The following is a 22,728-nucleotide window of genomic DNA, read 5'->3' as shown; positions in this document are numbered from 1 at the left end:
ACTACCAGGATGGTCCCTGTCCATACCTCCCAGGGGGTCAGCTACACCCCTGCCTTTATCTCCAGGCAGGAAATGCAGAGTCCACAACCCTCAGGAAGGGGCCTACGCCAAAGAACTTTATCTCATAATATTTGCTTGCTGATCGTTAATAAATAATATTGTTACATTATCTTGCCTCCCGAGTCTTTCTGGTAGAACTGGTTCTATGTTGTTGATTGGATGGAGACAGATCTGAATGCGAGCTGCAGTCAATACCATAGTTAGAAAGGGGATTAAATGATTGGAGAAGTCTGCTGTTCCACCAGAAGCTTGACAATAATTTAATTAATTAAAATTATGAGGTCAAAAATTTAAAAGGAAAAAAAGAACTTGGATGAATTGCTCACTTTAAAATGGCTAACATGCGTTTAGAAATTTTTGTTTCATGTCGCCTTTTGAAGGGGTTATGAAGCGTTTTTTTTTTATTAATTTATACTGGATTTCAACACCTCGGACTCAAACGTATTTTCACAGCTTGATTACACACTGTAAATGCTTTTTTTTACTGATGACAAGGACGTTTTAAGTTATGGAATTTGCAGGGTGTATTAATGACACAAAGACCTCTTAGATGCCAAAAGATCAAGGTCAATTTAATTTCTCATGTCATGACCCCTTTAAAAAGTGTGCACGAGTGCCTTCTATAGTATTTGGAGACAATGACAGTGCCATTTAATCACTTGCTTGCTTTAGAATGCACTATTTTTGTCAAATGCTGACATTAAAAAAGAATAACACAATAAAATCTAAGTAAATATGCTTAATTATTGTTTTCATAGACATGTAGGTTCTTTGTTCACTGTGCAAAAATATCAAAGTAATCAATGAAACTCACAGTTGATTATATTTATCATCAATTATCCTTGATTTTATGGAGCAGTCACTGCTCGATAAAATCCTAGTAGAAAACTTCTGAACTACACTGTGAGAATTTTAAGTCAGCTTTGACTAGCAATTCTGTCATCTCAGACAAAATGTGACTTTCTGGCTGTAGAGGACAAAAAAAAAAAAAAAAAAAAGATTTTCTCAAAATAACAACTCATATTCTCTTCTCATCTGTGTCTCTCTATATGTCGTTTTGCTCTAATTTCCACGTTCACAGCAGGCAGCATATAAATATATAAAATCTAGACTGCAGGATACAAGGTGAGTCCCTAAGAGAAGCATTATTATATTACAGATGTAGCAGACACACTCTTGAGCATTCCTTACATAAACCTCTACCTTAGCTCATATCAGAGGGAATATTGAATTTCTAAGGTTGTACTCACCGGTATTAGCATTTCATTTTATAATTTAGTGGCTGACCTGAAGATTAAGTAGTCAGTGACTTGAATTGCGCCATGACTACTGCAGTGAATCTAAAGATGTTATTCAATGACATGGCAAAGTCATCTGAAGTGGTCCAAAGATGACCACTGCAATCTAGATGTTGTCATAATGAGTACAAAAAAAAAAAAAAGAGAGAGAGAGAGAGAGAGAGAGAGAGAGAGAGAGAGATAGACCTGGATGTTAGTGATAAAAAAAAGACAAAAAAAAAAACTGGAAGGAAAACTACATTTACATCAAGATTTTCAAAAAAAAAAAAAAAATGTTCATCATATATTAAAAAAAAAAAAAAAAAAAAAGCTCTTGAGCTCTATATTTTATGCCCTGAACACTTACATCCTTATTAAAGCATCCTGATAAATATGCAACCACTACTTCTAATTCTGCTGGGGCATGCAAATGAGCGATTGCAAACATTGCTTGATTAAGTGTCAAATTTTAATGAGATGAGCTATTATCGGTCCTAACTTAATCTAATGTTATTAAGGAGGCGAAAAATGAACTATGAAACTGTGAAATATTTATATTTACAAGATTTGGGTCACAAATCTTGTTTGATGTGTGTGACAAGAGAGCTGACATCATCGATTTCAACCAGATGAATTCCTCCAACCGCTGGCAAGTTGTTGAGCCACGCAGGGTCCACTTATAACAAAACTTCTCAAGGGAATGAATATTTCCATAGCTCGCTTAAGAGGTTATTGTGATTTGATAGCCTGTGGAAATTACTCATTTCCAATGCTAATGGCAAATGAAACACAAGCGGAACAACCAGGGAATTCAGCATACTAGATTTCCCCACACAAAACGCTGTCTATAATTCCCTAGATTTGTTGTAAATTCATGTTATGATGTACATGACTTTGTATACTAGATTGATCAATGCATCATTTCATTCAAGAGTGAGAATGTTGTACGTCTTCAAGGACAAATGTTTCTTTCAAACCGCAACGTGGGTGTGAGGAAGAAATTTTGCACAGAACTACTCGTTAGCATAAGTGAAGTATTTGTAAAAGGAGAAAAAAAAAAAATCAGATAACAAAGAGCCTATGATTAATGAGAAAATTCCATTTCAACAGTGACCCAAAAAGGCCATTAAGATTTCCACTCAAGCATTTAACATTAATTATGACAAGCTTTCCATAAGCCTCCATGAAATTCAACGAGCAAAGCAAAAGTCGCGCCGGAAAGCTATTCAGTGAATGCTGAGTCAACCGTAATTTCAGCTTTAAAAGCTTGTGTCTTCTTTTCATTACACTTCACACATATTAGATTTAACTCAAAGAACGTGATAAGATTATGACAACATGTTGACTGAGTCCTTGCAAGAAGCTTTGAAAGCTAACTTTCCAGGTGAACGTTTAGAAATTAAAATGATGAAAACTTTAAATGTAATGTAATAAAGAAAAAACTATGCTTGCTGGATTCATAACACTACTCAAAGTCATTTTGGCTTCAACTGAAAGGCTGATTGATCCGATATATGCCATTTTCTGTTGGAAGACTTCTGTATTGACAAGTAACGCCCATTATTTCTTAAAAGCTGAGTAGCAGCACTCTGATAGATTAGCAGAGCTTTTTTAATCAGGGTTTGTGCGGGGTAACAGCACAATCCCTGATAGCTCTAATTGAAATGTCCAGGCTTTACTCTACCTCTTTACTCCTCATAGAGACCACGTACTAATCAAAAACATAGGGATTAGAGTCTCAACGTGTGCTGCTCAATCACTATCCACCATCTGTTAGATGAACAACAGCACAACACTGATCTTCAACACCACTAGCAGTAGTAGGAGTCATTTCACAAAAAAAATAAATAAATAAATAAATAAAATCTAATTTATTTCAAACGGTTAAGAAAAATGAGTTAGCATATGGAAATGTACTGCTATAATGAACATTAACGTGAACGTTCTTGAGAAATGACAAACAAATTGCTGAATCAGAGTTTTGAATTGATTCAAACACAGTTTGGGCTAATTCACAGAAATGGATCAAATTATGTTTTTGCTACTTAAGTTTAAATCAGGCTATTAAAAATCTGTTAACTCACTTACATACTCGCGATTCACAAGAAAAGGGGTGAAATTAGTGTAATGATATGCTCTTTAGGATTAAAAGGTGATTAAAAAATCATTACAATATTCATTATGTTGCTTAATTTTATATTGCCATCACAATCATTGCAGTTATTAACATGATTATTCAATATCACATAATCCCACAATGCAATGCATGCTTTGTAAAGAGGTCATTATTCAAGGATTAACCACATCAACTATACGCAACCATTAAATGTTATTAAAGGGCAATTACATAGAAGTCTTAAAGGCACAGCAACAAAAACAGTCAGAGAGAGTGTGGAAAATGGTCAGGTAAAATTAAAGTTGGTGCAAGAATTCTTCTTGACTAACATAAGTGGCCCTCAAAGAGAAAAAAAATAATTCGATTTTTAAGGCTGGTCACACACTTGAAAATTTTAAAGGGGTCATGAACTGAGAAATCAAATTTTCCTTGAGCTTTTGATATATAAGAGGTCATCACACTTTAGAACTGAAAACGTCCTTGTTATTCCAAAAACAGCTTTTAATGTTACTAAGACCAGCGAATGACTCATCCCGGCTAGATATGCTGGATATGGTTAATATCTACTTTATACAAAACTTGGAGGGATTTAGTGTACAACGTTGCAATTAATTATACAGCAGCTAACCTCTGACTTGCACAAGATCAACAATTACTAAATATGTATAAAACAAGCACATTTTTATGTAATTTTGTGCTATAGATAGCTTTAGTGTCGCATTTTTATGTGATGAAATGGTAAAGCCATTCAAAATGTTTCAAGCCATTCATGACCTCTGCCAGTGAAGTCGCTACAATCATAAGACTGAGATGCAGTCTGTACGATCAGAGATGTTTGCCTCTCGGTGAGTGTAGAAGAGTTTGACAGGTTCATTAATGCTTCCAGAGAAAGAGCATGCATGTTCCAGCCGTGTGCCATTTTGAAAGAGTTTCCAAAGTAACAGCACTGGCTAAAACACGTCTTATTATTAGCTTCAGAACAGTAAGACTCCAGAAGCATGAAAAGGAACAGCCATTAATGTCACAAAACTCAAACCTGAAACATACCATTTTGGACACTGTTTTTAAGACAAATATAGGTCAGAAACTGCAGCTTCTTCCAGGATTCTTAAAGTGCTCACGGCTTTGAACAATCACATGATTGTCCCTAAGCGAATATTTGAAATGTTAAAAGTTTTCCAATTGCATTTTGTTTGACATGCTGGTTACATAGAAACAGCGATATTGGGCTGCCAACTTATGAAAGCTGCATTCTTCAGACATGACAACCCATGAATAGCCCCATCTATGGATGTTCACTGCACCAAGTCCTAATCTAAACCTCTAGGTCATTCATACTTCACAGAATCACTCACTGGACACAATGCTGTACTTTTCTTCGATTGGCTTTTGTGAATGAGCACAGTGTCTGACAGATTCTTCTCACATCACTGCGGCAGATGTTTAATGAACAGTGCTGGGGCCACTAGGATCACTAGGACATTGCTGTTTGCATCATATATGAAGGCTATTTTATACTATTCCTTATTACTTATGGAATAAACAAGCAGGCTTGATGCTCATAGAAAAGTCAGAGAGTCTGAGATTAGCTCTAAAGCTACTTACTAGCCACTGCCAACTCAATTTTTAGGCATGAATTTACATGGACACACACACACAAAAAAAAGCCAAAACAGATGGGAAATTGGTTTTAAAGCTTTTGACACAAAACCATTGTCTACTTCAACTATATACACACACACACACACAATGAAACCAAATTTATTATACATCTTATAATCTTCTATTCTTTCACAACCAAAATTACTCCAGCTTCACAGGACTCCCTGCAGATGTGAGGATTTCTGAATTAGTTTGCTGGAATGAGTCGTTTTTGTGTTCTTATTAAGGAAAACGCATTTCAGTAAACACTAAAAATCACATTCCCTCCAAGTAATTGGAATGAAAGGCACAACAACAAACTGAGAAGTAATTGTGGTCGTAAAGGCTACGTCAATATAATGGAGACACACAATAACATTTCACTTGAGAAAATGTGTGAGCCCTCTTGTCCTTTTGATGAAATTAGCAGAGAGATCATTTTACATCTTAGGGCTGAAATCGGCACCACTTACTTTCTGTCGTCATCAACACCTAATGGGTCTAATTTGCGTAATAACACATCACGCTGAGACTCAGCGGGACTGTGTCACTTTGGAAAGATGAAGTTGCATTTGATATCTTAATAAAAGGCTTCTACAAACTAAAGATCAGGTCATTTTAACATTAAGAGTACACTGACTACACTGTTGCATGTCCTAATTATGGCTAAAACAAATATATCTGAATATTGTGAAGCCTTTTGACAAAACCTGACCTATATATATATATATATATATATATATATATTATTTTATATATCTATCTATCTATATCTACATATATCTCAAATGCAAATTAACCTGGTATAGTGACATCATAAGAAAGATTATGGCCAAATAAAAATCCTCCATGATATTCATTATGTTGTTTAATTCATATAGTCATATAGTCATATTTCATATAGTCAGTCAAATTATCTCAAATATATTATGAATATTTAATACATTGCCCTAGATGTTAATTTCTGGGAATTATAACTATTGTAGATTCTATTTTTACTGTAAAGACGCTTCTTGCTCCGCTGTCAACCACTGATTAAACTTCATGAGTTGAATTCTTCTTGAGAGATGATCCTAAAGTCTATTTCAAAGGGAAGTTTTCTCTATTAAATCACTGTACTCTGTTCTCTCTGTGTGAAGCTGGACCACAGCTGTGGCACCAAATTTCAATTTAATGACATATAATTCCTGCCTTGGCTGAGAGAGAGTTAGAAAAGTGACAGGGGGTTCAATGGACAGTTCAGGCCTGGGGGGATGTTGGCTTGAGCACTGCAGGAGAGTCTGTAGCTTCCTGGCAACTTACTGGCAACCAATGACATCTTCTCTCTCCATCCCTCTGTCCCAAAGGGGGAAAAAAAAACACTTAACCCCTGACAACCTCCATTAAACACAAGTCTAATTCTACACTAGTGGAAGCTGCTTGTACAGACAGTGTGGGCTACAAGGACAAGTATGTATATTTGCTTAGGATACATAACATTTTTTGAAGAGGGACATGTCACGGTCAGATGCTGAGTATGTGGATTCTGTTACGAGCACTTGAGGACCAGACTGAATAGAGTACTTACCACATTTTCCATTTTTATTTGACCTTAAAGTCACCACTTGTATTTGTTTTTAAAAAAGAAGTTTTCCTTGAACACAACTAGGCATTACCATGTCTGAGACTTAAATTTTGACGTTAATCAATATTAGCTCACCTACAATTGAAAATCCTGTCATGATTTACTCAGCCTTATGTCAATTCAATTGATTTTCTTTCTTCTGTTGAACACTAAGAGGAAAAAAAATGAAGGTTGTGCTAGTCACTGTTTTTTCATACAATTACAGTAAATGGTGACTGAAAATGTGAGCCTCAAAAAAGCCAAAAACTTAACATGTATGGACCACTTTTATAATACATTCATATTGTGCGCTATATTACAAGTCTTTTGAAGTCATACGATAGCTTTGTGTAGTGAACAAACTCAAATTTTCAAGTCTTTATTCACAGAAAATTATCAACTTCAGTGAGATTGTTAAGTTGCAATGTAACAGAAATGACAGTTCTTTTCTTCCGTATTGTGATGCACATCCGAGCAAAACAAATTTTCGGAAAAGAAAACAATGTATGGCGGGGATTTATCCTTCGGTTGTTGATTAGATGATAGCAGATCTGAATGTGAGCTTGCAGTCAACTGTAAGAAAGGGAGAGTTGCGATAGTCTTTTCTTTCCTATTGTGATGGATATATCTGAGTGAAACAACTTTTGAACAAGAATAAATGTAGGGCAGGACCTGATTTTGTCTATCAAGAAATTGATTGGATCGTTGGGGTTGGCTATAGCTGTGAGAGACAGGTTGTCCTTAGGGATGCACCGAATTTCCGGCTACCAAACTTTTCGGGCAAAACAGCTATTTACGATTTCCGGCCGAAATGGTTTTGGAGGGCTGAAATCAGTGACCGAAACAGACATTTAATTACCATTTTTCCGATGGCAGGTTTTAACCGTGCACATAATGTGGATAAGCTACAGCAGTTAAACATGTCAGCTGTGTGGACACTAGCTCTGAATTTGATCATATTAATTTCTCGATTTGAATATGTAATGATGTGGTTTCTTAAATCTAAAATCTTTTAGTCTGTGTGAACAAAAAAGCTTTGTGTTATTTTAATATGGAGCAAAGTCTCAACTTTAAAATTCTGTCAATTTTATTATGGAACTCAAACAATAAATGTCGTTTTGGTGCTCTTTAATACGCCGTGACAGATCACTGTAGCCATCTCAGCTCAAGCGGCAACACGGATCAAGCACATGTGAACCAATCATCTTATCTCCTCTTTACTACTAGTTACAGCACAAAATAAACATGAATGAACATCAGAAGGTATGTTGAAAGATACATTACAACTTGCAAATGAATCCTGTCTCATGTAATTGTTCAATCAGTGTTTCAACTGCGGAAAGATGTCAGTAAATCAGCTTAGGCTATACAGTGTAACTTAACATTACATTTACTTCAAGAAAGCTATTCAATGTCCGTAAACTCAGTCAACTAGAAAAAATTACTCTAGAGAAGAGCTTTTTGCTATATATATGCACTATTACATATTCATTATATCTTTACTTAACCTGTTATTATTTCATGTATTTTTGAATAAATCTGTCATGAAAGTTATTACAGTTTATTGTCGTTTAAATATTTATATTTCACCAACAAACAGGAGTAGAAACAATTCTGTTTTTAAAAAGTTGATATAAATACTTCCTTGTGTGCAATTTAAATGTTTGTTTTTTTGCTTTTTGCTGGTGGGATTCTCTGTGATTGATATGAGGTCCTACGGCCGTGATTAAAGCATATTCTAAGGCATAGTCTGGAGTCTTGTTTTTTTGCTGTGCAGCATAGGAACACTAAAGACCTTTTTCCTAAATGATTGTGTTCAAAAGGGGACGAGACATCTTTAGACTCAGAGTGAGACTCTTAGGCGGGGTTCTGATTGCGGTCAGGTAACTTTAATTCTTAGGCATCATATGCGGTCAGAGTAGTTACACTTAGGCGTCAAGCTTTGCGGGCAGAGTGGCATTCACCTGAGGATAATATTGTGGGTGTCTGGGTGCATAGGGTAAAGTCAGGTGCATAGGGTAAAATCTACCACAAGATCACAAAGGCACATATATTAAAAAAAAAAATTAGAATTATTATGTAAATAGATAAATAATTTACAATAAATATTGCAATATCCCATAAAAAAATAATTGTCCATTTTGATTTTATGGTGACTTTAAGTTGACTAAATGACTGGAGAAGTCCAGCATAAGTCACCAGAGAGAAGTTTGACGTTTCACCATACATCAAGTAACATTTTGACTAGAAATTAAAACATTTTTTGTATTTCCAATAAGATAATGCATTTAGAAATTGCATATATTATAGGCCTATTTCATTATAATAAAATGCATTAAAAATAGATTAATTTCCATTAGATGGGACCAGATAATTGAGTCGAACTCACAAATTGAATCAATTCGATGGCTGAACGAGCAATTTGGATATTTTAAATGCATCGGTCAAGTGAAATGGATCAACCGATTCCGTACAAAGATCCTATTCAAGTGAATCATTCGTTCACTAACCAGAAATCGGGATCAAAAATATGGAGAGCCTAGCGAAAATCACGAGTTCCAGTCCTCACACAGACACAGTCGGTGTCATATGACTTCAAAAGTCTTGTAATGTATCATACAAGACATATGGACTTGTTTTATGTTTTTTTTTTCTTGACATTCACCCCTATCCATTGTTTTTCACTGGAAAAGACGACCATGACGTTATACTTTTCTCTCCTGTATACTGGGTAAGAAAAGACAAGAGGGTGAGTAAATAATGACAGAATTTTACATTTTTAGTGAACTATCCCGCGTATTAGTGCTTCGTTTCTTCACCAAATCATGCATCAACAGCAAAGTACATCTCTAACAAGCAAGCGAGACAACGCGTCCTCTTGACAGGGCATATGTTTAGCACGAGAGGTCATTTCCTCGGCAGATTAACCCGTCTTAACTCAGCTAAACACAACTCAGTATATCTCTGCAACCAACTTAAACCAGTTTATCAGAAACTAATATGGGAACTGCTCTCTGAACTCACTCATTACACTGTTGCGCAGTCACGCAGATGTGAAACAAGTGCACGCGTTTGGAAAGACAGTCCTCTCACCATATCCCGTGCGCTTTTCACAAAACTTTCAAACGTGAATATGTAGTCAAAGCCATCAGTCCTCCGTCTAAAATGCTGAAAATACATCAAAACCATCAGCCCTTCGTCTAAAATCCTTAAAATACAAAACAAAAGCCAAGCAGAATTATGCCCATCTTAACAGTTTAAAGCCGCAGAAACCGCCACATAGTTGCACTTGTCTTTGATATGCGAGTGCGTCCAACACGAGACCCACACAATAATCTCCAAATGAAAGCCACTGATATTCCTGCCAAAAAAAAAAACTTTCCGGATAATATTTAAATCTCCCGAAAAGATTCATCTTACCTTGTTGGATAAAAGCGATGGATATTCCAGTCAGGACGACCCAGCACACGGGATTCTTCATGGTGTCTGGAGCGGATCGAGTGCGCGTGAGGTCTGCGTGATTGTTTTCCTTCTTGCAAATACCAATTTGAAAATCCGGAGGAATAAGTGGAAGTGTAGTCCCAGCTCTAAGTAACTGTGAAGTGGGCACTCACTCACTCACCTACGCAGACGCTGAGAAGTCCCTCCTTCAGTGAGGTATTGCTTATGTGGCTAGGCTTCCACAGGATTAAAAGAACCCGCTGTTTTCATTTGCTCAAGAAATGTGACTGTGCATTTGAAGTGCAATGCTTGGGTTAGTGTCCAAATGGTGTATTTGCTGCATATCCTAAGGCGGTTTGTTTTATTGCTTAGTTATTTAATACACCAGTTATTATTTAGCACTGTTTTTACTGGTTCCTGCATCCCAAATTAGCCTAATTCACTCCACTGTCTCGAAATTGGTCTTTTATTAACGAAGAACGAGCAGCATATATGTCTGCTACAAATGAAAGTAGCTTAGAAATATACATATAAGCCTACTTAAAATGTGTTAATATCAAGTGCTGTTGTTTAAAACAATAGCAGTGTCCACACCACAGAGAAATGATATCGTTTGGATCACAGAACGATTTTTTTTCCTGCTGTTGAACGATAAAACACTGACAGCCAATCAGAATCCACTCTAATTTAAGGGCTCGCGCATTTAAAATGGCCGATGACATTACGGAGAGGTTAAATCGCCGAGGTCCAGAAAAGTCCAGGGTAGCCTACGTTTACACGACAATGTAGCTATACTAAACACGGAAAAGTTTTCTTTTGCGTTTTTCACGTAGAGACGACAAAGTTGTCAAAACGGTCCGCGAAAACGATTAAAAATGCTGTATTATGCATGCGAGGACAGGGTCACTTTGTAATGGAGAAACTAAGCGCCTATACGGTTAAGTATGACGTCATGCGGCAGCGCTTCCGGGTCCAAACTCTCTATCTCATACCACAAGAAAACAACAAATGGTGCTAATATACACACACGATGTGGTGTAACACTACAAAAAATATATAATTATAACCTTCATCTCCATACCAAAATTCCAGATGGCCAGACAATGATTCATCTTTTATAAATCGTTAAAATATTAATGTCTGTGCGCTGTGAGCACGGAGACTGTTGTGTAGACTGTAAGTATTTAAAATGTTTAACTTTTTTAAATGATTGATGTTTAATATGAATAAATAGCGCTCATAAACGGTCGTCGATGGCATTCTCAAGTGAAACGAGTCGAGGCTTAGACCCGAAAACGGCGTTCCTTATGTCACGACTTAACAAGCCGATAGAGCATAGACATATAATAAACACATAAACATAATTAAGTCGTTATTTCAACATAATAAGTCGTTATTACGACATAATATCCCGTTATTTAAAGATATTAAGTCGTTATTTCAACATAATAAGTCGTTATTACGACATAATATCTCATTATTTCAAGATATTAAGACCTTATTTCGAGTCGTTATTTCCATAGACATAAACATATAGGCTAGCCAACTAGTAAGATTCACAAAATGTCAGTCACCTAGCCGAAACAAGTACTTGTCATTAAAGTCGGTTTTAAGAAAATAAAGATGCATATTTAAATTTCAGGAAATTTAGTTTATAAAATAAGATATAGTATACGCTAAAACTATATTAGAAATCATGTAAACTCATGTCTCAACTTTCACAGCTAACTAGCAACATCGCTACCTGTTTAAGTCTGATTGACTCCGGTGGCCAACTATCAAACTATACTTTCAATATAATTACACAATGACCAAATACAACCAGAAACAAATGTTCAGCCTTACCTGTGAAAGGTAATTCCCCGAGACCTTTTTACAACTGTGCGGTGATTTGTGCAGCCCCAAGCAGCACACGAAGCAGGCATTTTTCTCAATTTCAGTTATTATGCGCGTTATGGGAACGTTGCCCCGCACAATATGGCGGCGCTGTTGACGTGCGGTCCAGCGGCCAATAGGGCTTCTAGTGTTTATTATATGTCTATGGGATAGAGTAGCTCAGGGATGACGTGTTTTTATAGGCCAACCCGGAAGTTAGCGGCGCACGGGTTCCCTCGATCAAAAGCCAATGCATTTTTCCCATAGACTTTTGGAAAATCGCAAAAAATAAGCTCTGTGTTTAACAAAAGGTTATGACACTTACATGTTTTGTCTTTCAAGATAATCTTTACAAGTTAACACAACATTTATACATTTTGAAGCCTAAATAAAGTCGTCAGATATAAAAAGCTAACAGTATGCTATAAACGGACTACAACACACCACAGTCGCGGATCAACGTCACCACCACCAAGCTTCCTCAAACTTTATTTAGAAAACAACTTTATTTAAAAAAAAACTCGCTGATTATGATCTGCGCTGTGTATGAATACTTAGCCACTTCTTCATGAGAAATGCTGTCCAAATGTCCTGTTTGTCATGATGACGTCTAAAGTCCCCACCAAAGGAAGCAGTCCCTTTTAGCAATTTGTTAGCAACCGCCATTTTTAAGACACAATAAAGGTTTAAAAAATCACAAGCGGGTTATAACTGGTGTGTTTTATGTCATAGATCAAAACGTGAAAATATTTAGAGGCTTTGTTAACCACAGACCTTATTTCAGGCGATTTAGCAAAAACCCATTAAAAAAACCCATTGACTTCGGGGCGATGGAACCGGAAGTCCTAAAATGCTAACTCGCTTCCGGGTTTTGCCTACAAAAACACGTCATCCCTGAGGTAGTCTATAGAGAATGCGAACCGACGTCATGCCCCGTTGCAAGCCGGGGTGGCGCTGCCATTTTGACAGGATCGCCCCCTATTACTTGCACTGAAATTAATACGGATACTTGCTTACCTTTTGTTTTGTTTCTGCCATTAAGTGGAACATTCACATTTTTAATGGTATCGTTTGCAGGGAATAGAAGCTATTTTATCACAACGCATGATAATTTTTTTTTTTTTTACTGAAGTTTTGTAGAATTTCGTTTACAATGTTGATCTGTTTACCGTGTCGTACGCTGGACGGTCGCTGCTGCTTCAGCCATCATATGAATATCCTAATAAATCTATGTGTTCAACACACTAAGACAAGTAGATTCAATTATTTGTTGGAAACGTTTAAATGTTGCTTAAACGAGCATATTGAGTAGGCCTACAACTGTTGTCATTGTAAATTCCCTTTTTCCACGATCACAGAGGTAGAGATTCAGAGATTATGGGTCAAATTCAGCGGACAGACAGACACAAACACACTGTATTTTTATATTTATTTCAACATATGACAACCAAAATCAAAACCCTAGGAGCTTGTCAACAGTTCAGTAGTGGCTCCTGCAAGGGGACATTTTAAAAACGCTGGCTTAGTGTACTAAGACGGTAATATTAAAAGATGTGCAGATGAGCCCAGAATATGAACGCAGCGCGTTTAATTACACATTAAGCAATTTCTTTCCATTATAAAACCGTTATGAAGAAAATGCTTAAAATGGATTGGGCATTTTAAGTGATACTGAAAGTTTATATTTTGGTCTCATCCGTTTTTCTGCACATTTGTGCTTTATTAGTAAACAGAATTTGGTCTCTTTAATATCAGTCTAAGTGCATTAAGCGTTTTCTTTACATGAGAGGACATGTAAACATGTAAACGTTGCGTTCATATTTTGGGCTCATATGCGTATCTCCACACAGTATGCTTTAATAGATATGTAAAGAATTTTGTCTTTGTCTTGGTGCATTAAGCCACATGAAGTGTTTGTCTTGTTAAGCATTTTAATGTCCCCGTTCAAGTTCTGCTAATTCACGAGCGGAGTGAGAGTCAGACTCGCAAAAGGTAATGTTAATTATTAAACCAAACAAAATCAAATCTTTCATAAACACTTAGCAATGTGATTCTTTTATTGAGTGATAATCAGTGGGTTTAATCAGTGCCGTTATTAATAGATTTGCCATCCGGCGTCTTCTCGTCATCTCCTCGACCTGCTTCCCTTGGTGTTTTTGCATGTAGAAAAGGCGAAAAAACGTTTTTCATTGTCCAGTTTTCTCTCAGAACGATGATCTGAGTTACTATCGCCATTATCGATGCAGCATTAATGACATACAATGGTGACATTTTTCACAATCATGACAGAAAACAAATTACTGCACTAAACTCAATGACGGAAAGGTTGCGTGATCCTGTCAATATGGTGGATAAACAAAGAAGTTACCCAGAACTCAATGTGGCGTGACGTCAGATTCATATTCTCTATAGACTGAACACGTAATGCGCATGCACGTGACGTCATCTTTTCACAAATTCACATTTTTGTAGTTTACATGGAGACGATAACGGTATCGTTTGGCCAAAATGAATAAAAAGTTTTCCGTTTAGATGAAAACGGTGTCGTGTAAACAGCCCCTAAAACATGCCACACATACTATTACATTTTTTGGGTGTTAAATCCTTTCTGTTTTTCCATTTCAATCCATTTTTTAGAGACCTCTGTAGCTCATTTTTAATTGGTTAAACTGACTGTGTTACAACTTTCAACATTCCCTGGTCTCTCCTAAGCACTTTTTATGATCTGAGGAAGTGGGCCTATGAGAGACATCAGAAGGTTATTAAAAACATTACTTGACTTTCACCTGCCAATTTGTGAATCAAATAAACAAATGGTGGCCTACTTCCAAGAGCCATTAATACAATTTAAAAACATGCACACACTTCCTAGTGTCAGCAAAACACTCTAAAAAAGGCCAGCATCCACTTTAGAGAAGCACTATAATTAATTGTTTTTTTAGGTGTGGAGCACAACACTTCAGAAACAGGTTGAGAAAGCGAATAAATATTTTGTGGTCGCTGCATTTCGTTGTAACTGCATATGGTGTTCAAAAGGTGAACATAAATTAATCATGTAATATTGGCTTTCCGTTGTTCTTCCTTGAAGACCTCAGCAGGTGACTTGCTGTTAAATTTGGCTTTGAATGTGAATGTGAAAAATCATTAACCAGCTCAGTGAAGTGAAACTGCTTGTCATCCCCAATGTCAATGAAACCCCTAACGTCACGCGGGGAATAAAAAATAAAAAAACCCTAAAGCAATTCTGAGTCGAAACAGCAAACCATTTGGCAGAAAATGAAGTGTGTGGGAAAAATTGATTATTTGACAATCCTGCTTAACTGAGTACGTCAAGCCATGGCATAAAGATGATTATATTCATTGACATCTCTGACACAAATACACTGCCTGCAACCTTGATAACAAGCTTGAGCCAGTCAGAATGATTAGCAAAACTTTGTTACAGGTAAATGTTTATTTGAGCCAAGACCATATAAATTAAATAACAAACAAAACATATTCAGTGTGCAAACAAATACATGTGAATTCTGCATGGAGGCTATGCTCCAAAACAATGCAAATCTCGCTGCTTAGATGCTAGGGTGTTGCTATGCATCTGGTATTCTCAATTGCTTTTAGAATGTTGCTTTGTGGTTGCTAAGGTGTTCTGGGTTGTTGTTTACTAGCCCTACTCAAAAGAGCCTAGAGATATGCTCAGCTCCATGCTTTAAAATCACAATGATATGGAAGTGGCTGGCAACAGAATGTTTCTTCCATATTGTGATGTATTATCGGATTATCATTGTAATATTTTGATTAAACATTGCGAGGTCAAAAAAAATGTTTAAAAAAATGAAACATATGCACAGATTAATTGTTGACAGAATCTATAACATGGATTTTAAAAATACATGCTTTTTCATTTCATACCAACTTTAAAGGGTTAAAAATTAAAAAAAAAAAAATAATTAAAATTATCTCATGATTTACTCACCTTCAAGCCATCTTAGGTGTATATGATGTATCTTCTTTCAGACTAACACAATTAGAGATATATTATATATATCCCAGCTTTATTATGTTAGTGAAGGGGGGGGGGGCACATTTTTAAGCCCCAAAAATTCATCCATCCATCATAAATATAATCCATACGCCTCCAAGGGGGTTAATAAAGGTTCTTTTGAAGCGAAGCAATGTGTTTTTGTAAGAAAAATATCCATATTTAAAACTTTACATATTCTTCTTGCGGTTCAAACAAATAGGGCTGGGTAACAAACTCAACCTCCTCTTCTCTTATATTGAAATTTCTCTAAAAATTCTCATTTTAGACTTCTAATTTGTGACTGGTGTTTTGTTTTGCTCTATCCTCTGCACTTCTGCGTTCGTAATTACGTCATGCATCGGGTCAGGGGTTACTCTTCCACAGCAAATCGATGCGTACGGTTGTCTGGCAGAAGCTAGTAATTATAGTTAATAACGTTTTAAATGTGGATTTTTTGCTTCAAAATCTGGTCCCCCCTTTACTACCATTATAAAGCTTGGAAGAGCAAGGATATTTTTAAGTATATCTCCGATTGTGTTCGTCTGAAAGAAGATAGTTAGTCATATACACCTAGGATGGCTTGAGGGTGAGTAAATCATGGGATAATTTTAATTTCTGGGTGAACTAACCAAAGTCTGATACATTTTTTCACCCGTTTTGAATGAAAATTGTGTGTCTGGTTACTTTGAATAGTAACACCAAACCTTTCCTGATGTATTGCTCTTGTTTTTAGTACAAACAGTGCAAGTTTAAATGGTAGTTTAATACTTAGGCTTGAGATTTGCTCAAATAACTAACCCTAGCACTAATCTAACTTGCTTGATTTTCGCTTCAGCCCTGCATCGGTTCCTTGTCGTGTTTGAATCAGTCCAAATAAATTGGTTTCTTACTGGCACTGCAGACTGGCAGCATATATCCCTGTATTGTTGCCCCAGGGAAAGCCGTTGCTTGATATAACCAGAGATCAGGAAGAGTCAGTTAATCTACAGCAACCAAATTGCATTGTTAGAACGCTCTGAGAATTTCAGCTCTCCAGATGAGTCTGTCCTGCACTTTCGCCTGTTGACAGAACAGACCATAAGACTGGAGCACTGTGGGACCATGCTTAGAGAAATGAAAGACTCTGGGAGACTAAGTGTATAAGCTTGGAGGGAAATCTATGAAGGAGAGGGTTTCAAGTACCAGGCCATTTGAGAGTCCAGCATTGGGACACTTGAAACTCAGAGAGTCACCTTGCTCACTCTGTGATCCTTTAAATCACTGCTGTCTCGGCTGACCTGAGGACAGCCTGAAGTGCATTAGCCAGAGCGACTGACAGATACATTAGTCAGCGAATTCTTCTCAGATGTACTACAGCTCCATCAAATAAGCTTCATGGCTTTATTTTGTCTGTCAGGGCAGTTGAGCAGATATCCTAAGCTGTGCTTTTCAATGTCTGTACCATCAATAGATATCTGCACTTTAATTTATCATATGCTAACAACATGAAGGCTGTTCCAAAAGGCAAGTAACTTAATTGTGCTGCCTACTATAGCTTTTTTGACCAAATTTGAGTTATTGCTTATAGGTTTTGTCAGAAGTCAATCCCAGAATGGATGGCGATGAGCTACTGTAAGTGGAAAAAATGAATACTCAGTGCCAGACAATACAAGAGTAATTTTGATTATCAATATAAGCTGCTTGTATTCAATTCAGTACTTTTTTTTTTCTTTTTTTTAAATGCTTATTTTAGCCATTATTTAATTTTCTATGGATCTTTATGTTTGTTAGTGTATATATTAAAGTATATAGGTAGATTGATAGTTAGAGACTGTCAGATGATTGATAGAGATGGAGATATAGATGGATGGATGGATGGATGGGCAGATGGATGGATGGATAGATAGATAGATAGATAGATAGATAGATAGATAGATAGATAGAGTTAGCTATAGCTATAGTATTTGTTAGTATTCATGCGATTATGTGATTATATATCCACTTAGAGAATGTTTACAATATATTCTGCCTCATATCTAATATGCCGTAATGAATGGAATTATGGTGATACTATATTAGTGGAAGAATGTGTATGAAATGCCATCTATATTGATAGTTTCAATATTAATTCAAAAGCTAATCCCACTATCAAAACAAACAGCTGTGAAATTATATTTCAACACATTATGAATAATGAGGTAATGGATCTTGCTGTCAGGAATTCATAATTCCTTCAGGACACACAGAAAAACAGAGTGAAAACAATAGAAAGAACTAAAATGACAAGTCAAAAATTTTTAAAAAGTCATCTATGACGATTGAAAATCAAATACATATACTATTGTAAGTGTACAGCTGTGGTAATATTATTTATAAATTTCAATGTTTGATTTTCAGGATATTTTTGTTTATACAATATGATTAACAATTTTGGTTAATGCGATGTTCGGTGTAAAAGTTGTGAACCATCAATATAGACCACACACTCAGCCACACTTATGTACACACACTGATATTATTCATGCTTTCCCTGTAATATTTATAGCTGTTCTTACTGTTATATGTCTGTAGATATGAATGTATCTCATTGCTAGTCTCAGAGCAAATTTTGCCCTTCCATTATAATACAAAAATTACTTGGATGTTTGATATACGAATATCTTTTCTTAATATCTTTTTAGGGACTGTCGGAAAACTGACAGAGACACTGAGATGAGAGATTGTGCATTAGAAATGGATTGCAGTTCATTTCTGTTCCAGTTCTGTATCTGCAGTGGAATTACAGACCTCCAGGTGGGAAACATAGATGAAAGAGCTGGAGAATCTGGAATGTTCGATGGGATTTCAGCATTTGGGGGGCCTCAAACAGTACCCGAGAGCTGATCTGAAAACAGGTTTCTCATCTTTTTTCTTTCTTAATCATAAAAGCTGATCCTTAATCAACATGCTTTCCTCAGATGCTTGAAAGTAAAATATAGTAACACAGTCTGGCATACATGAAACTTCCTCTACCACAGAGATTCCCTGTGCTGTTCCATCACAGAGGCTCAGCTTTGGATGACAAGGAGGTGTTCTGAATTTTGATGAATGTTTAATTTCTGTTAGACAAGTTGATGGGTACTGTGCTCGTGCTCTCTGGAGGCTTATACGGTATTAATCATTTTCATGGCAAATGATTCCGCGTCTCTGCTGAGAGAAAGGGGATGGATGAGGCAACATTTCTGACATGTATTTGCACCAGACTTTGCCATGATAATCAGCTGGGGATGTATAATAGAGGCCGTATATTATATCAACGTCCGCATAAATCCTGAAAGATAGAGGGAGGGTGATTCCAATTGAGATTCAGGACACAGAATGAATGGGGAGATACAGCCGTTTGCTTGAGAAAAATGGAAGGTGATTATATTTTGCTGTCAAAATTGGCTGTTTTATTAAGATATTACGAATGACCTTTTAGAGGCAAAATAGAGTTCAATATTCAAAACAAAGTGAGCTCCAAGAATTCATCTTACCCTGGTGAGTAAGTCATTGCAAAAGGGCAAAAAAATTAAATCTGAGCACATACTGTATATCTGACTTATTATAACAGATTTTGTATGCAAACCACCAGAAATATTGAAAACAGGATGCTAGCATGGGAACCGCTGACCTCAAAGCACTGAGTAGCCATACACACACACACACACACACACACACACACACACATACATACATACATATATATATATACTGTATATATATATATATATATATATATATATATACACACACACACACACACCTGAAGTCAATCTAGTATTTTAATTTAAATATAAAAAATGTGTTTACCCAGAAGTCACGGCATACTGGAGCATACTGCATAATACCTATATGAATGTCAAAAAATGTTATGAAGTAGGTCATAAGAGAGACTGATATCATTTAATGTTGATGTTATCTAGGGATATATAAATTCTGAATGATTGATTGTTTCCCCTTGAGGTTGTTTGAATTTTTTCCTTTAAATAAGTCGGGTTGGAAAGAATATATCAGAAAAAAATACCTTGTGCATGGTTGCATAACGGTATATATAACAGTGTATTTTTTACATTTATGGTCTTCTTATATAGTTTTGTTCTTCATCATTACTTTTTTGATAGATTATACTACTATATTTTAGTGTATGGTAGATGTTTTTTCAGCAATAATTTAGATTTAGTCTTAGACATGGCACGAGGCTGCCCCCTGGTGTTCATTTAAATGAGTCACATCCACAGTGCAGCTGGATGATTGGTATACAGTATGTAGCAATGGCAGTTTGTAGCTCAGCGCATCTTTTCATCGCCATATAATATTTGGATAATTTGCATTAAACATACACAACTGGTGTATTAATAATCACCAGTTAAAAGTAGGAGAAATAATTTATTATTTACAGTTGTATATTGGAAGGAGAACCCAGTCAGGCATATCAATGTGGATGAATGTCAGATTTTTGGATTGTATGACTTACAGTCCGTTTTCTATGGCATTTTAGTGGCATGTCCAGGGGTCCGTTCTTCTTACCTCATTTAATACATCTGAGATGATTTGACAGATGCCAGAACTTCTAATCTTGATAATTGATTTTTTTAAAGGGATAGTTTACCCAAAAATGAAAATTCTGTCAGCATTTACACACCCTCAAATTGTTTAAAACCTGTATGAATTTCTTTCTTCTGCTGAACACAAAAGAAGATATTTTGAAGAATGTCAGTAACCAAACAGTTGATATGCCCCATTGACTTGCATAGTATTTTTTTTCTCCATACTATGGAAGTCAAATTTTCATTTTTGGGTGAACTATCCCTTTAAGTTGTCTGATATTACTGCGTGGTAAACTCGAAACCATGATCAGCAATACAGTGATGCGTAATGACATCATATATAATTCAAAAAGGATTTTGCCAAGCAGACAAAATTACATAAAACTAAAAAAAAAAAGCGGGTAAAAAGAACGGGCTCCGGGACATAGAGATCTAGTTAACATTCTTGTTTCCTCTTTATAATTTGTGTAGCCTACTTAAAAATCTTGAATTTCATTTCACTTAAATGTTGCTATAATCAGCATGATTCAAAAACATCTAAAAAAAAACATTTAAATATCTTGGATGCTAAACAGAAGCAGCGCACTATATATACTGGTTTCTTCTTAGCTATGTGTTATGCATTGCAGCTTTACTAGAACACTCAATTCTTTATCAGTGTGAAGGACACAATGACTCAAGCACAGGCATAAAATCACTTTGACTATAATTCTCTGCCTTTTACCCTGAGCAACATGACTCATAGGCTTTCATTTACAGGAAACATAGGAAAAGCTGCTCACAATGTGTTAAGACACCCTTTACAAGTACCAAATTACATGGTATTGACGTAACAACTCAACATTCTTCTAGACTTCATTTGAATTTAAATTAATTTTTGACTGTTTTTATGTCAGGAGGTACAACCAAATAGTTGCATGGATATACTGTAGTTGTACCACCTGACATGAAAAGTGTACCAACCTACCGATACTTGAAATTAGCATAGAGATATACAAACCTTTTCACTTTCCACAAGTATCAGTTGGGGTCCTCCGGATGATGCATTATTACGTTTACTGTTACTACCTTTGTCAATTCATAATAACAGAGCCATTTTGTGCGCCATACATAATTGAGAATGCCTTTTAAATTCCAATTAAAATCTCAATTTTGAACTGAATTTGAATTAAGGTGTCAAACAGGATGTAAAATTGCAATTCGGATTTGAATGTGAGAAAGTACAATTAAAATCTCATATAAAATCTCATTATGAGCCAAAATTTTGAGATAAAAAGTAAAAAATTATGAGATGAAACAAATGTAAATTGACAAAAAAAAAAGTTGAAATTTGGATAAAAGTTGAAATGATGACAACCTAATTATGTCAAAAATGTGAAATTGTGAGGTTATAATTATTAAAAGTTATAATTCTGACATTAAAATTTTTGACTTGTCATAAATTCAGCTTTTTATATTGCAAATAAGACTTTTTATGTCATAATTATGATTTATAAAAGCATGATTTATTTTTCGTTTGTGGCCAAAATTAGCTGTCATTACTAGTTTTTTACTTGAAAAGAAAAGTTTGTCAAGAAAAACTGTAGCTTGCCAAATTTTTGTGTGAAAGTTTAAAAAAAGGTTTATAGGCCTAGATAGAAAGAAAGAAAGAAAGAAAGAAAGAAAGAATTCATCGTCTTCTTATTCCAAATCAGCTTCCTATGAGATGTGGCCAATTTACTTCTGAATTGAAAGAGAGCCAATTCTTTAGTTCTGAACTTTGCGCAACCGTGGTTAACTGCAAAAAACAAACCTAAACAACAAAAAAGCTCTTGAGTTCTTGTCCTTGCTATTTGTCAACTACTCAGAGACACTTGGATAATCCGAGAAAGTCTAACTGACTCAAGGCTAGCCATAAAACTGTCTGAAAAGAGCAATTTTGGTGTCTGGTGTTATTGAATGTTTTTGGCCGGGTAGTTAAATGATTTTCTAACGTACACAGAGCAATCACAAGGCTAAGTGGATGAGACAGAGGAGGTGCCTGAGCTCACAGGGTGTGCAACACTCTTGTCAGACCATTTAGTGATGTGTGTGTGTGTGTGTGTGTGTATAGAGAGAGAGAGAGAAGGCTTGAAAGTTTTGTTTGAGTGATATCATGCTGAGACCAT

General features: G+C 35.9%; 1 protein-coding gene and 1 long non-coding RNA gene across 2 annotated transcripts in view; one reads left to right on the top strand and one right to left on the bottom strand.

The window, feature by feature from the left end:
- ntm (neurotrimin) overlaps nt 1-10,406 on the bottom strand; it is a 328,723-nt gene extending 318,317 nt beyond the window's left edge. The window contains exon 1 of the mRNA XM_051909561.1: nt 10,118-10,406. Coding sequence (XP_051765521.1) covers nt 10,118-10,178 — 61 coding nt within the window. The 5' untranslated portion in view covers nt 10,179-10,406. The remainder of the gene's footprint in view (nt 1-10,117) is intronic.
- The window catches only part of LOC127520885 (uncharacterized), a 31,174-nt gene continuing 17,659 nt past the window's right edge, over nt 9,214-22,728 (top strand). Inside the window, exons 1-2 of the long non-coding RNA XR_007932223.1 lie at nt 9,214-9,446; nt 18,695-18,907. This is a non-coding gene — a long non-coding RNA (uncharacterized LOC127520885). The remainder of the gene's footprint in view (nt 9,447-18,694; nt 18,908-22,728) is intronic.

Source organism: Ctenopharyngodon idella, chromosome 10, assembly GCF_019924925.1.
Source record: "Ctenopharyngodon idella isolate HZGC_01 chromosome 10, HZGC01, whole genome shotgun sequence".
NCBI lineage: Eukaryota > Metazoa > Chordata > Actinopteri > Cypriniformes > Xenocyprididae > Ctenopharyngodon > Ctenopharyngodon idella.
This window is presented reverse-complemented; position numbering and strand designations above follow the sequence as displayed.